Source organism: Elgaria multicarinata, chromosome 12, assembly GCF_023053635.1.
Source record: "Elgaria multicarinata webbii isolate HBS135686 ecotype San Diego chromosome 12, rElgMul1.1.pri, whole genome shotgun sequence".
Lineage (NCBI taxonomy): Eukaryota > Metazoa > Chordata > Lepidosauria > Squamata > Anguidae > Elgaria > Elgaria multicarinata.
Window position 1 is genome coordinate 20,028,010 of NC_086182.1, and position 16,886 is coordinate 20,044,895.

The 16,886-nt window shown below is 41.4% G+C and overlaps 1 protein-coding gene across 12 annotated transcripts in view; it reads left to right on the top strand.

The window, feature by feature from the left end:
- CAMK2B (calcium/calmodulin dependent protein kinase II beta) overlaps nt 1-16,886 on the top strand; it is a 202,055-nt gene that overhangs the window by 164,070 nt on the left and 21,099 nt on the right. For 7 of the 12 annotated variants that reach the window (XM_063139582.1, XM_063139577.1, XM_063139578.1 and 4 more), the window contains 3 exons: nt 1,478-1,518; nt 1,960-2,031; nt 14,962-15,010. In XM_063139582.1, coding sequence (XP_062995652.1) covers nt 1,478-1,518; nt 1,960-2,031; nt 14,962-15,010 — 162 coding nt within the window. Of the gene's footprint in view, nt 1-1,477; nt 1,519-1,959; nt 2,032-10,985; nt 11,031-14,961; nt 15,011-16,886 lie in introns of all 12 variants that reach the window. The other 5 variants (XM_063139573.1, XM_063139579.1, XM_063139572.1 and 2 more) reach the window with 2 other exon arrangements.

Genomic DNA, 16,886 nt, shown 5'->3' on the forward strand with positions numbered 1-16,886 from the left:
GGTCTACATGGGGCTACCCCTAAAAAATGTCCAGAAAATTAACTTGTTGCAAAATGCAGCAGTTCCAGTGCACGATATTGGGACCATATCACATCTGTATTGAAAGACCTACACTGGTTGCCAGTTGCTTTCCCAGACAATTCAGTGTGTTAGTTTTAATATTTAAAGTCCCAAATAGCTTAGGAACTGGGTATCTAAGAGACTGCCTGTCTCCCTGTGAACCTACCTAGGTGTTAAAATGTGCAGGAGAGGCCCTTTACTTGTGGAGACCTGTTTGTCAGATTTTCTCCTTTGTTCTCCCCTAAAAACTACAGTTGCCCCACCAGACTCTCCTAGCCTTTAGAAAGGGTGTGAAGACACAACTTTTCAATTTAGCTTTTTAGAATATGCAACTTTATTGTTTTAAATTGTTGTACATCGCTTTTATGGCTTTTTAGCAGATAAGGCGGCATATACATGTTAATAAATAAAAAGCTCAACAACAGAAAGCACTAGATTGGGGGAAATGGTGTAGTGAAATATAGTGGTTTCACAGAAATGGCAGAATGGAAATCTTGCTGTGATGAGACGTCTTTAGAAAAATAGGCAGTGAGCTAAGTCTTGAGGATGGTGCTTGTAGGAAGATGGGTTTCCATTGGCTGCTTGCCAATGAGAAGTTTGAATTGCAGTTCCTAAAGACTTAGGAACTCTTAGTGCAAAAGGAGAAAGGATTGCTGGTCACCATTCCTAAGGGCACCTAATACCTGTCATAGACGATTGGGACCCACATACTGGGTGGAGAAGGAGTTGCATGAGATGATGTTCAAAGGACCTCGCATTCTCATTGCAGAGCATCTGGACAGATTTCACTGGGTTGAAACTAGTATGTATCTAGTCTGGGATGGAGGATGAGTTGGGTGGAAATCTGATCATGAGTAGCATGGAAAGATATACCTCACCTATATACCTCACATGAATAAAGTAAAGCCTGAATGTTGTCTTTCCTAAGCTATGTTGATGGTTTGGGGGGGGGGCATGTTTTGAGAATCTAATCCACAGAAGGATGCTTAAGCTGAACACTGTGTCCTGCAGAGACTTCCTTCTTGTGACTGTACATAGTTTGAACAAACCAAGATGTGCCCAAGCCAATGCCAATTTGAGAAACAACAACAACAGAAGAATTATCAAGTGAAACCTCCGCTTTTCAGAAGTGTTGCAGTCCCACTACTGACCTGCCTGCATTTGGGAGGCTGCCCATTTCTGGCATTTTGCCATCCATACCTCTACTTTTGGCTTAGGGCTACATGTTGGGGCTTTGCCCACACTCGTAGAGCTTGGGATTTACCCATTGTTCTCAACTCTCCTTTTAGCAGTTTGATGAGGAAACAGCATCAATGCAGCTTGTGTGATTCTTGTTTGGCTATTCAGGCAGCACAGAATATGTCTCGGGACACTAAGAGAATTGCCACTAAGATCTCGTCTTTCCCTCCCTATGCAGCAGCTAAGAGTTTACTGAACAAGAAAGCTGACGGAGTGAAGGTAAGAATCCTTCAGGGACTTTGCCTGGGGGAACAATAGGAGAAGGTTAGGACTCATGTCATATTAACAGCAGCAATCATTTTATTTACACACTGGTCTTGCCTGTCCAAATCCATAACCCAGAGCTGTTAAACAACTCAGTTTATGGACTGATCAAACTTCTCAGGTTGAAGAATGGTTCTGTTTGCCACTTGCTGCAATTTTGGCGTTTTGCATACCTGCTGAAACAGGCCTTTTAGAAGATGGGGGTGGGTGAGTTCTTCTTTCTCTACCAGAACCTAATTTGTACATCATTGCCATATAGGATATATGGAGTTATACACCACCTCCTATGGGGTTTGGATAGTGTGAATTTGGGTTTTTTGTATGGAAAGTGCTTTTGGTTGACTTCCCTTTCCAAGGCTTCTCTCTTCTTTTGTCTATACGTGTTTGTCTTTGCAGCCTCAAACAAACAGCACCAAAGGCAACGCAGGGGTTACCAGCCCGAAAGGGACCCTTCCTCCAGCCGCACTGGTATAGTTCTTTTTTACTTTTAAAAGATTGTGGGAATACTGTGATTTGCCTGCTGTTTTGCTAATCTAGTTCCTACTTAAAACTTGCAGTAGAGCTGTGTGAGATTTAGAATGACATCTTCTGGCTCTGACATGTTTAGTACCCCTGTGTTTCCATGTGTTGTTTTGTGCTGTTCTTCATGTGTTGGGAGGCATCGCCTACGTTGGGAAGCAACCCCTGTGATTCTTCAAATAGGTTTAATTCATTGTGCAACTGGAACCCTGATGCCAGCACAGTTGATCATGCCAACTTAGAACCCAATTCAACATTAAATGTTTCTAAAAGACTATAGAATTATTTAGGAGCAAACTTCTGCCAAAGGATTCTCTATGATTACTGCAATCTTCGAAGTTCTTATAACACATTGCATTGAGATAAGCAAATTCTTTTTTTTTATTTTTTTATTTTCTACAATACTTAAACATACACCATTACAATTAAGAAAACAACAACACACTACATAAATGTTGATTAACATTAATATTGTATCTATATAACATAATCAAACTTAACATATAAGTGCACCCCCCACCTCGGGATCTCATTCCTGATTCCAAAATCTCATACTTTCTTCTGCTGGTGGTTTCCCACTTCCCTTAAAAAACACAAATATTAGGAACTGTTTCCAGATTCCTTCAAAATCATTTGTTTTAGCTATACCTCTTCTCAATTTAATATTACAAGCCAATTTATCATAAGTAGCTATATCCCATACTTCTTTGTACCATTCTTCAATACAATAATCTCCTTGAATCTTCCAGTTCCTAGCTACAATCAATCTTGCTGCAGTCAGCAAATTCGTTATCAATTCCTTAATTTCTTTTTTACATTTTAAATCTTCAAATAGTGACAGTAAAGCAACTTTTGGTGTTCGTTCTATCTTCATTCCCACAATTTCTTCAATCTCCAAAAACACCATCTTCCACAATTTTTGTACATATTTGCATTCCACCACATATGTAAATACGTTCCTTTGAGATAAGCAAATTCTAAGTGCCAGTTCGTAGCCTGCTCAAATCCAGGTACATAAAGAAGAAACCAGGGCAAAGAGTCTTATCATTCCTGATCATTAACAACAAAAAAAGGGAGTCTTGCTTTTCCTCCCCACCTCACCAGCCATCCAGACTAATAGTAGATTCCTGTTGCCACTGCAGTTGTCACCTATATTTACCCCCACTAAAACTCCTGGAGTTTGAGCTGCCACATGAGTACCTTCCCCGGCCTGTCTTCTGTGAATGTCAGACTCCAAAGTTTTCCTAAGGATTGTCAAGAACTGTACAGCCCCAATAGTCAATGGATTGATTCACTTGACACGGCAGCTTGCTGTGGATTAATTAATTGACGATTAGCCCTGGTGCATGAGGTGGTGTTGTGACTGCCATTTTGAATATGGGATCTCTGATCAGTTTGATCAAGGGTTGGGGCATGTTATGCGAATCTGGCTGTCATGGATTAATTGAAGGTTAAAGAATGCACACTTAACTACCAGTTGCCCCAATCGGAGGTTGCGTTTTCAAATAGTGGCTGCACAAGCCCCGCATGCGCTGCGGCTAATGAGTGTTTCCACTGTCATGATTAAAATCATCCTCCCCACAGATGGGGAACCATTTTGCATACATGGCATCCTATGTGTGCAAAATGGTTACAACCCCGTGTGATTTTGTATCTCAGTGGCAAACACATCATAAAGGCGGTGTGAGCTTTGTCTCTTTATATATTGTTTAATGTTTTGAATCTAGATATTAAGAGTAAAGAATTGGATTCTCTGCTGGTCCAATAATAAAATCTGTCAAAAAGCCTGAAAGATTTTAATAAGCCATCCAGCTAGCCCCAAACATGCAGTATCTATGTGGGCAAATTATTATTATTATTATTATTATTATTATTATTATTATTATTATTATTATTCTCCTTGAAGTTAAAACCTAAAACATCCTTAGAATATGTATAACTAGCCTATAGTTTAAATTCTCATGCCATAGTATAATTTAAGAATACATTTCAGCAAAGACCGTAGAAAGCATGTTTTTCTCAGTATTTTATCTAACTTCCTTCTTTAGTGCCTTCTGTGTCCTTAAGTTGTTAGATCAACTAGGGTTAGGTTTCCAATGCTCTAGAGAAGGATCAGACTCCCAAATAACTCATATAGAGCAAAGATGTTCCATGTTACAGACACTAGCATAGGCAGTAATACATATTGACTGTGGCTCCTTCTGGGCATTAATTTCTGACTGCCTATCAGTAGCAGATTAAGGGGCTGGAGAAGTATTTTACTTCTGAAGAATGAACAGAAATTCTTATAATGCCTGTCTCCTTATCTATAAGAGAAACGCTGAATGAGATGGCACAAATTTTTTAAGGTTAAGGATAACTAGAAGCAGGAGCAGAGAATTTCCCCGGAGAGCATCTATTTATAAGAGATCTACTTTAGTGAGATGTGTTGAGCCTGAATTGCATATCAACAGTCAGAGGGCCATCATGACTCTTACAGAATGCGTTTGGAAAAGAGTGTAGAATTAGAATTAGACTTTCTGCCCTGACATGATTAGTTTTAACAGTTTCCCCAATTTCTTGCCCTTTTGTCACTCAGACCCAACAGAGGAAAAAAGCCATTACTCGTGTCTGCAATTCCACATGTTGGTGTGTGCATGTTACAGAAAAGAATTGAGTGGAGCAAATGAGGGCAGCTATCCCGTTCCCTAGGTCCATCTGGATATTCCAGGTTTACTATGTGGTCAGACACACCCATACAAGTAGATGCAAAACGTTCCACTTGGTAACATTCTGTTTCAGCATTTTTGTTACTGTAAATCATGCACAACTGATTCTGCATGAGGAGTAATATCTTGGTGTGTTGGTCTTAATGTCCATAATAATCCTTTGTGGGTTCACATGACCAGTTTTTCCAGCACAAACTGGCATTTTCAATGGACGTCCGATATGCATGTGCCTCTTGGTCTTGTCAATCCCATCCTGAGATTGTTGGACAACATGTCTCGTCAGAGCTTGGTTCCACTTGAATTCAACCTAAATAGGGCCATTTCAGTGCAGATCAGAAGAAATCAATTTGTGTACAATGTGGCCCAATTCTTCAAAGAAGCTTATTTATGTTTTTTTTATTATTATTTATTACATTTATTTCCCAAACTTTCTTCCATTGTGGAATTCAACATGTGGTTCCCAGGTGATCTCCTTTCCAAAAACTGACCAGACCCAGACCCTTTTAGCTTCAGCAAGGTGGCTGCCTCATGTGCCTTCAGACCATGTCCTGGAACCAGTTCTGAAACTGTCCAGCCTTAGAATTGATTTCAATGTTTGCTTCCAGGAATCTGTTGTGTCTGTTGCATTGATCTAGTAGCTTATAAGTGTGAAATGTTTAAATCTTTTCTAAATAATATTTGTTTGTTTGTTTGTGATCCAAGCTGTTTCTTATAAGTCAGACATCCTCTCATTTCAAAGTCAAACACCCTAAATTTCCCTAAACAACCTTCTTCAGTGAACCACAAGGTCGCCACGATACTCCTTCCTCTATTCCCATTTTGAGAAAATGTGAAATAGTATATATTACAAATAATTAACTATCCTGTGACTATAAAAACTCAGGGTAGCCACTTGTCGAAGTAGGTAATAATGATTCTGCACAGCCTAGTGTGTTCTCATGGGAGTTCCAGAATACTGGTAAGTTGTACAGCTGTTTTCTATAACCTAGTACAGGGGTGCATAACTAATTTTAAGTTGGGGGGGGGGTCTAGATGACACTCACCCAGTCCTCCTCAGGCTGTCTGATGTCATTTGCTGCCTGACCAAAGTGCCGGGTGGATTATTCAGGTGGATCTGAGATTGGAAATAACAGCAGGAGTTCTTTCTTCCAGCAGGGTAATCCCCACTGTTACCTCTGATTTCAGATTTGATATAGTAACAGGGGGATGCCTTCTGAGGGGATGCTGCCAAAGCCCTGCCCCCTGGAGGTACCTAAAGAGGCTGCAGATTGGGGTGCCCCACCGGCCATATTAGGCTTGGGCGTTGGAGGTTTTGGACCCCTGATCTAATACAAGGATAGAAGGAACCACCATAAAGTTAGTGCTTCCGATTTTATACATATGTGGGCGGTATCCAACACTACCACTGCACCAGCGGGAATGATTGCTAGCATGACGGGAAGTTAGCATTGGATAGCACAACTGGAAACTAGCTGAAACTACACGTCTGGAATGGGGCAAGTCAGTGAAGCTCATGGAAAGGAGCTCTGATGACTTGTCCCATTCCAGAAGTGGTTCTTTCGGATAGTTTCCTCGGTTGATAGTTTCCTAGCAGTCATTCCCACTAGCGCAACGCCTTTAATGCTGGCACATTGCCAGCACAGTGTACGTGGCCCATACGATCCACTTTAAATGTTCCCATTTTTGTCGTAAGTACTAACAAGCAAATGAAGCCTCATCACAGAAAAGAATCAGAATTGCAGGGAAAGTTTTGTAAAACTTTCACGGTTTTGAGGACCTGAAAGATATTAGATTTGGTTCTCCTTTCATCTTCTGCTTTACTGGAAGGCTGTATGCATCAAGCTTGAATTGATTCCCCTGTGCCCAAGTTTCGTTTCTTTTCCCTAGCATACAAAATGGATTCCATCCCATTGCATTCATTACCATGCCTATTGTGGCTCTCTTGGTAGGGAGGTTACGTTCTGACTTCAAAGATAGAAAGAACAGAGTTTGTCAGTACTGAATTAGAGGTTACTTTTCAAAAACCTTATCGATAGTTGGAGTGAGCGCCTTAAAACAGTATGCTTGACTACATTATTGCTCAAAATGTACAAGGTACATTACTCCAGATTAAGGTACTAAGCAGTAATAAAAAAACCACTATTCTCTTGAAATATGTTACATGGAACAAGTTATATGTAACGTATTAATGTAATAAAACATGAGATTCCTGAAATAGTCTTTCTCAATTTAAGCAGTACCATGTCCAATATCAGGTACCCTTCTTCTTCCAGGTAAGTATATATTGGAATAAACTGATACATTACAGCCATATTGTCCTACTACATCTGGCCAATGAAAGGTGAGAACTGAGTCCTCAAATCAGTGTATTCCCACCTGTTTACAAGTAAGAATTTGCTCCAGCTTGCTTCAAATGTGTCAGCAAAATTGTCACAAGACTCATTTTACATTCTTTGCATTGATTGATAGGATTGCAACCTTATTTACATTATGAAGTATGACTTTCGGAGTGTATAGCACTTTCGAGCATAGGTGAACTTCCTTCCAAATCATGCCAGCCATTCTTCCCCACCCCCTGGATAAAAAAAACCATTTGGTTAAATGGAATCGGATGACAAATTTATCACTAATTGGGTTATTTGCTTGATATTGAAAAGTCCGGAGAATAACCTGAAACACAATGGGGAGTCTGTGGGAAGCACAATGGGGAGTCTTTTCCCAGCATGCCGTGTCCCAGAAAGTAAAATAAGTTTGAGGAGGATTGGCAAGTTGTTTAGACACAGTATGGCAGCAGCCACAAATTACTTCTGTGACAGTGCCAAGAGAACAAATATTTGCTCCTCCAGAGAAATGGGGCTGAAAATGGTGCTTTTGATTACACAAAATGGATGTCACCCCCCCCCCCCCAGCCCAATTCAACAATTGTCCATTGAGAGAAGTCTTGGCTCTGTTGAAAGCACAGAGGCCAATCTCTCAATGACTTCAATAGCTACAGCCCCATGTGACACACTTTAAATATTAGGAAGTAGCTGGTGAATGCTCCGATTCAAAGTGGGCCACTGGGGGTGAGGAAAAGCAACTTTGGGTCTTGAAAAGAAATGTGGGGCTTATGTTGCCTCCATTCACTCCCCATTATCCACAGCAGTTATTCCCACCCATCGTTCCAGCCTCTTCAGATGAGAACTGACTTTCGTCAACAAACATCCAGCCTAGCTTTGTTTAATTCCTCACAAAGCCAATCAAGATATCTTGGTTTCATTGCCAATACTGACTTGCCTCCAGAATTGGCAATGCTAGTTGCTATGGCAATGGGTAAGGCATGTGCCCTTTTACAGACAAGCCTTTCAAGTGCTCTTTTGTTAAAGGAGACTGTTAAGGTGCACCAGAGTTGCATCGGAGGAGTTCTCTAGCCTTCCGGCACAAGCCACAAACTAAGGTCTCACTGGCTTTTCTCCAGGATGAAGGTTGATATTCTGCCTGCAGCACTAGCTGTGCTGTATGATCCAGATTGCAAATGTCAGCTTTGGGGAAGAGTAGGGATGCCAGAGAAATTCTCAAGGGATTCAGATGAGTTTGGATTTCTAGGACTCTAACCTGCAGATTCTGCAGCAGACCGGCTTTTTCCGAGTCACAAGGATTCTGTGGACTTGTGGACCATTTTTTAACACCCCCCACCCCGAATTTTACAGAAATGTAGTTATAGAAAAATAAATAAATAAAAAAACAACGACCAAAAATGTGCATTTCCCCCCAATAGGCTAAGTGTGAAAATGCACATTTTGGGGGAGATTCGCGTATTTTTGGAAGTGGAAGTTTGTGCACATGCGCATGAACACAAGTTCAGGTAATTGAGAAAGCCAGATACTGTCAAATGAGCAGCCAGCAGAACAAAAAGGCACCTGACAGTCCATGAAACACAGATGGAACGGATTTAGCAAAATCTCTACATCCCTACTTCAGAATAATCTGAAAAGGTCTGAACTGTGATCCATTTCTTTAGACCTTGCTTCTTGCGGCTAAATTAATCCTTTTAAAACTACTACTGTTACGTGACTCAAACTGCTTGAAGACACATGAAAGCCCCCAAACTGATGAATAAACATAGGATGAGGCTAATTTTGTACCTCTCTGAGAAAGCAGGAAGCTGTCTTATACCAGATCAGATATTTTCTCCGTCTTGCCCAATATTATCTACGCTTCATCACAAGCTACCTGGTCCTTTCAACTGGAAGTATCAGAGACTGAACCTTTGGCTTTTTGTACACAAAGCATATGTTTTATCATTGACTTATAAACGTCCTTAATTATTATTCATAACTAAGTAGCAGCCGCACAGGAGCCTGAGTGGAGGTGGGATTGACTGAGGTGTGTGAGTGTGGAGCGGGAAGCCCATGGAGGCTTTCGTCCCTATGGCAATAGCAGTTTCATGGAGATGATTTTCATTGGGACCATGGCAGGAGGCAAAGGGTTAAATTCTCCACTGCCTACAGCCTTGCTGCTGCTGCTATTTACATTTTTAAAAACACACACCTGAATGTCAATCGTAGTCACGCAATTAATGTCACATCTAGTTTGGCCCTAAGGAAACTCCCAACACCATTTTCTTTCTCAGGTGTATAACTTGCCTACCTTGAAGTAATTCTCCCTAGCTAAATATATTCGTCAATAAATTTTAAGCTTTTTCTCAGTTTTGGGTTGATACTTCAAGCAACTTCCCTCCTAGAGCAGGGTGAATACATACAACTTTACTAGTTGTTTATTCTTTACTTATTACATATTTTAACCCATCCTTCATTCTAAAGTACCAGGGTCAGTGTGTGTGTGTGTGTGTGTGTGTGTGTGAAAACCAAAATATACCACAAATATAATACAATAAAGACATAAAACATCAATTCAGATGCATAAAAAGCAGAGCAAAACTCAAACTATCATCAAACTGTAAAAAGTAGATTTTAAACTGGCACAGGAATGCTAGGAGCATCAGTGCCTGTTGAGTTTGTGTGGAGAAGTGTGCACAAAAAGGTGCATCTTTTTCTCATTTCTACATGACAAGCCAAATTCAGTTTTCTACCCCAGGTACGCAAAGTGTAAGAGCCTTGTCTTCCTTTTGCACCTGGTCCCCTAACCTAGCAAATTATGCAAAGTAATTTAGCACAGTAGCCTTTTTCATTAAGTAAAATAAAAGCACCCACCCTAGCTTATACACACACAGAAGCCCAATAAGAAATTCCTCATGATGTTTTTTTCTGTGGCTGTCTTCATAAATCTCTTCTTCCAGGTAAGTACATCTTAAAGTCTCTTAAAGCATGGGAAGCTTTTATGCCATTATATTGATACAAAAGGTAGGTACCCAGCCATAAAGATATTTAAGCAGGATGTTCTGGAGTGATGTCAGTTGGACCTCCTGAAGGAGATGCCTTTTGCTAAGCCCTTCTGCATGGATGATATAATAAGCCGTGGGACCATCTTGAATCAAGACCCTCTGGGTAGACATTTGTTCTTAATTAAAACCACTCTTCAGTGTATGTCAACCACTCCAACAAGACCGGGGGGTGGTGTAGTCAAAGGACCTTCTGTTCTTCTTTTGCTTTTCTTTTTCTTCTTCCCTCCGATCTTAGGTGGAGCCTGTATTGAGATGTTAACCACCCAGGTACGGATTGGCTACACCTCCATGGGGAGTTCATTCCTGCCATTTCCTCTTCTCCTGGCAATCCCCACCATTCTCCCTATTGCAGTGGTTTCTTTGGCTTGCAGAAGGGTTGAATGCAGATTTCAGCTTGCGCTCTCCATTTCCAAGGGGCTCACAACAATCTCGCCATGGGGTTGAATATGATTTTGGGGTTCATTCATGGAAAATCCAGTTTCGATTCTTCTCTTCCTGATTTACTCTGCCACTTTCTGTTTGTTAATCATTTGCCTTTTGCTGAACTAATTACCTTTTGCTTTTTTCCCTTCCATTCTGTTCCCCCTTCCTTGCTCTTATGTGGGTCTTGGTCTTTCTTCACCCTCTTCCCTTTTCTTCACATTTTAATCACCATTTTCTGCTCCATTTCCCCACCCACTTTTCACTTCCAATTACCGCCTTTTCTTCTTTCTCTCTTCTTTCATCTTCATGTCCTCCTCTTCCTCCTCCTCCTCTTCTTCTTCTTTTTCTTCGTTTTGTTCTTCTTTGGTTCATCCTTCCTTCCTCTGTAGGAACCTCAAACCACCGTTATCCATAACCCAGTGGACGGCATTAAGGTACTGCTGCCTGTCTTTCCTTCTCCTCAGTTTGCCTTTTTGTGACCTTGGATAAAAATTGACTTTCTGCTCCTTGCATTGCTGTGTAATTTCACCTCTGGGGACAGACCGTAGGCTCAGGTTTTGTACCTCTTGCCTGTTTCAGTATGTCTGAAACCCTGTAAGATAGAATCAAACACACTTGCCAATGATTTAGACATTTGTTAAGGAGGTTGCCCTTTGAAGTTTATTGGGAAGCACACTCCAGAGAAATCTGAACTGCAGCAGCCCAGTTGGGCCTTTCTATGGGGCTTAGTCTTTCGGGAGAGTCAGTATATGCGCACCAAGATGGAGCTCATTCTCTGGGAGCTAGGTCATTTCCCCTCTCTCCTTTCCTTCACACGGATGAACCTAGCAATGTCATTGAAAGTGACCAGTATGAATATAGCAACGTCAATGGAATTGATGGTTTAAAAAGGATCAGCCTCTTTGGAGAGTCACAAAGGTTAGACTCTCCATCTATTTGGGGAGGGGGTTGAAAGGTTTTATGGCGTGTTCCCCACACATTGCTCCGGTGTTCTTCAGGCCCAGAATGAGGCTGATGAAGATGTTCTGGAATGTGGGCAAAAGACACAGAGGGGGAGAACACCGATGGTTTCAGTTGCCATCTGGGACTATATGTGTTGGGAAGGGTGGGAAGACCTTAGCAATCTGAGCTTTTTGCTCCAGGGTGGGTTAGAAAGCCTCTACTCTGACCCCAGAGGAGCTAACCAGAGGGCAGCAATATTGAGCTCCTTCATTCTGAAGTGAAAGAACGCAGCCAGGCAGACCAAAGAGACCAATCCAAGAGGTCGGATTGGCTGAGGACTGACATGTTTACTCCATGCCACGATCATCCATTTGCTCGGACGCAGCCCCGCACCTCCACCCAAACCTGCATCTTCTTACCCATTCTCTGCTGCAGGGATTTAATTTTTTTTAATCATTATTTTTATGCTTCTTCTTCAAGCCCATTCACTCAATGCATCTGGCATAGCCATTAAATGGAGCTTGGGGAAGATGAACAGTTAAAAAAGAATTGGTATGAAAACAGCTAGGGCTGGGTAGAGGCCAGGCAAAGAAATTGGTGGCACTTTTGTTTCTTTTCACTTTTTCTAGCGTCTGGATAGAATATTTCCTGCTTTAGATGAACATTAAGAAAAGTTAATAATGTTGGTATGACATACAACTTACATTTTTTAAAAAATAAAATGGTGACTTACGTATCAGTGTCAGACAGTTAGTGGTATTTGGTTAAAGAATGTGAGGACTCTATGCTGAACCATCCCTGTTCTGCTAATACGTACAATTCTTGTCTGTATAGAGCCTGTCATTCTGCTTCATACACTTCGTATGTTTTGTAAATTTCCTTCAATTTGAAGCTACCCTTTGTCACCAGGGAAAGGAGTCATCACCATCTCCCAGGCTTCATAAGCAGTAAAGGGAACATTCCTCAACTATGAGCGTTTTATCCTATTTTATTTGTCTCCAAAATATATAAAGCTAAATCTATTCTAATTTTATAATCTTGCCAGAGATTCCCCCCAAAATATGGGCTGCAATGGACAAACCTGTGAGGATTTCAGCAGCTACACTACTTTTATTGTTTTCAGTGATTTGAGTTAAGCAGGATTAGCGTACTACGCAAATTACAATCAATAGCCACCTGTGAGATATATGCAGTGCCGACAATAAACACAACAATAAAGCTCATTTTGGGGAGAAAAAATTAGGTCCTTCTTTATACATTAAAACCGCAAGGAGCACAACAACCCTACTGTTTTCCTCCTTTGTGAATCGCCTTTTGTGCCTGAGCTGTGGCTGAAATTATTGTGACCTTCAGGTGGATAAAAGAACAGCAGTAAGTAAACTCCTTAGGAGCAAAGCCTGCTTACCTCTCCATGTTCTGTACCACTTCATTAAAAGAGAGAGAGAGAGAGAGAATATAGTCTCAGAATATTATTTCAAATAAAGATTACATGAGGCTTAACATATAAAAAACACTCCCCGCCCACATGCAATCTAGTATGGTTCAGAAAGCATATGTGGAAGTTGGAATCTTTTTAGGAAGGTAATTTTAGGTTTTTTTTAAAAATGTGTCTCTCGTCTCCTGACCCCCAAGCAGGGAAATGGATTCGTGAATCTATCTTGTCCAAACACATGAAATAAAATCTATGGCCATTACTTCCAATTAAACCTAATTTTTTTAATGAAAACAAAACACAGAAGTGTTGCAGACCATCTTGTGAAATTTTAAATCTTTATAACACCGTGATTGTCAAACACTTGCGGGGCAGGTGGGAATCAAGGCACCCGAAAGCAGCGGAGGTTCCAAGAAGCCGATTGATTCTGGGGGGCAGGCAGTATCTCCCTCCCCCACCCCCCAGCCAAAGAACTGGGTAGATTGATTGCCCCCCAGAAGTGGACGCAAACTGATTCACATTGAATTTGGGGAGTGGGGTGTGTGTGACTGTGTCTCTGTTGCCCCATCATTCTAAACCAATTTTAAAAGAAAGGACTTCAGAAAGAAGAGCTGCTTTATTCTTCTGTTTGCCTATAACAAAACAGACACTTCTTGTTTTGTTATAGGAAGTGGTGGTTGTTTTTTGCCTTGGGGGAGTTTATCGTGTTATGATCTAATGAATAGATTGAGATTTGGTTGGAAGTATTTGCACAAAGTGTGGATGGTGATAGCCAGAGTTAAGGGTGGAAGCATATGTTGCCTTGGCCCCAACACTTGTCTACATAAAATATTGTTTATGACGCTGTGCGCAATCTTCTGGATGCAGCCACTAGAGATGTGGGATTTAAAATGCCATTGTGGGTTTCAGTGGAGTTTCTGAGGACTTTGAGATTTTATATGCCGATCGTATGGAGTACAAATGAGAAGAATCCCCAGAGCAAAACTTCCTCAGACTCAACACTGAGGAACTTGATTGTCTATCTCCAGACATTCTCTACTCATTGCTAGTCAAAGCTTCTCTTTACCTGGTGGTTCACCCTCTTTTTGATCATTACTGTGAGTTCACTCCTGCCTACACTTCAATTGAATTCGACATTGTTTGGGGGTGGAAGAAAGAAAAGCATTAGGGATAAGTGCTGAGGAATGAGGAAATTGCTTGCAGTTGTGAGCCATACTGTTGAAACCTGCAAATAAGGATGACAGCTTATATTATATAGATACACAAGTGAGAGGCAGTGTCTACTTCAGCTACAGATGACTCTCATCAGCAATCAAAGCCTATGTGGTCTTAGAGACTTAGAGTTCACATACACAGCAGCAAACGACAATTGTGTGTCCACTTTTCCTGTTTCTGACGCATCGTTCATGTTGGGAATTACAGGTTTAATTTGTAGCAAGATCTGTGACCCTTCACAGGGGCTACAGGTGAGATTTATGGATTTTCACTTACAGAAGCAAGGAAAGCAAAAGGCCAAGCCGCTCCCACTTCTATTTTCCACCTTCTGTGTAATTTGTGAACCAGCTCTATTTAAGGCTCTATTGGAGGGTATTTTCAAGCATCCATTTGAAAGGCAAGAAATATTAAATTTGGTTTTAAAGGAAGAGATGTGGAATTCTGGGATCTTGAAGGAGAGAAGAACTCTGGGATGTGGTGATGCTGAAGGTCTAGATTAAGCCCCTGGTTTTTCCCCAGTAGAAAATGTGGTTTGAGAGATGCCCCTCTTAGAGGCAGAAAAGAGAAGAGAAAGTGACCCTAATACTGACTTCTTTGTTAGATGCTGGTCTTTTGAGAAATGGGGTTTCTGTGGCCCTTTTCTTTTATTCATCTAGACGTTTACTTTGGCTGCAAGTCCAAGTTGTGCAACTTCAACCTCTTCTCAGGCATTCATTTCTGGCCAAAGCCACTAACGTTTTATTTTCCCCTTCTTCTGCTCCTGTATGTTTCCACAGGAATCATCTGATAGCACAAACACCACCATAGAGGATGAGGACACGAAAGGTAATGGATTTAAAGAGTCAGCCAGAAAGCCAACACGTTTCGTGAGATATAAAGCTGGCAAAACACTCCTGACTGCTTGGGGGTTTTGACTGTAAACACATGGGAGAAATGGGCGAATGAAGAGTTGGGAGGGAGCGTGAAGACTTGCTGGGGAGAATGGCAAGAGAAGGAAACAAATTTGGGATAAGTGGAGAAAGGATTCCATGGACTTTAAAATCATATGTAGCCACTTACAGTGGCTGGGTCCACACATTTCAGTAAGCCAGAATTCTGGCATACTTTTGTTACTGTGAACATGTTGGTGCATGCAACTCATACACTCCTGCTTGGTTCTTCCCACTAGCATGAGCAGCTAAATTAAACAGAAATCAAAAGCTTACCGTATTGTCCATACTTGGGAACCTAGTTTGTTTCTCCCAAACAAGCCAGGATTTGTAAGCCAGGAACAAACCCTGATTTACAATCCTGGCTTATAAAGGGATCAACAAACCAAGATCCTGGGGAATGGATGTTACAATAAGCTTCTGATTTCTGATTAATTTAGTTTCTCACACTAGCAGGAGTGCCATGCAAGAGTGGAAATGTGCCATATGAATGTGGCCATCATGTGATAGTTTTCCTACGGGATATAGAGGGAGAGACAGAAGGTATATCTGGAGGCTGTGGATGAATTTCTAGTTGATTTGCAGTAGATTTGCAAAGGATTTCTGACTCCCATTTGTTTAACAGCAGCAGCTCAAAAATCACACACACACATCTCAGAATTATACTGATGAAATGAAGAAAGCTTGGGGCAAACAGGTGGATTTGTGTGTGGAGGGACTGTGAGCCCCGTTCAGTTCTGGTATTCAGAACAAATTCCTGGGCTCAGAAGTATTTAATTCTACATGTATGTCTTTGCACCAGGCTGTAATTGGTTGATCTCGGTGTTCTGGTAAAAAACTCGGTGTCCCACAATGGCCACGCTAGCAGGAAATGATGCGAGTTGCAGCAGGTTGGGAGAGGCCGGACTACCTGGACTGACAGCAGCTCCAGGATTTCAGACAAGATATTTCCCTAGCCCTGTGTGGCACTGTCTGGGACCTTCCGTATGTGAAGCATGTGCTCTACTGCTGAGCTATAGCGCCTAAACTTGATGGCAAGAAATATTTTTTTTAAAAAAGAGATGGCCTTTATTTGGCACCTACATGAAAACAACATTAGTGCCAAGTGAAGATGGCTGAAGATGGCCATGGCACCACCACAGAAAGGGACCTCTCTCCATTCACCACTCATCTAACTTTGAAAGTGGGGAAGACATGAGGTGGGCCCTCTACAAATCATATGGAATGAGCTCAGTATAACATAGCTCAATAATAATAACAACAACAACAACATTTGACCCTCCTAAATAGTACCTTAAACAAAAGATAGGTAACTTAATATGGCTCATGACATTCTTCTTTGGCTGAAAGTGAAGGTTTGAAAGGACAGGGCAGGCTTGACAAACTGGTGCCTCCAAATGGCTTGCTCGGGGATGCTGGGAGTTATAGTCCAACCCATCTGGAGGACACCAGGTTGGAGAGGGATGGGGCAAGGGGAATGGAAAGTATCTGTGGAAAAAGCTCCCTCCCTTTCCTGAGCCCTAATATGGAACAACTGGAGAGTTATCAGGATGATCAGCGATGTTGAGGGATGCTTGAGAACTTCCATCTTGCAAATTCTGTGAGCTGACCTGATCCACACCTCCCAGAACTAATGTGTAGATCAAAATGCATGATCCTTTGGATTTCTCTCTTCCCTGAATTTTTAATTGCAAATCTCAGCCCACCCCTAATGTACACAAATGCACCTAAAATGTGTATTTTAACGTAAAATACATTTTAAAAATGGGTGG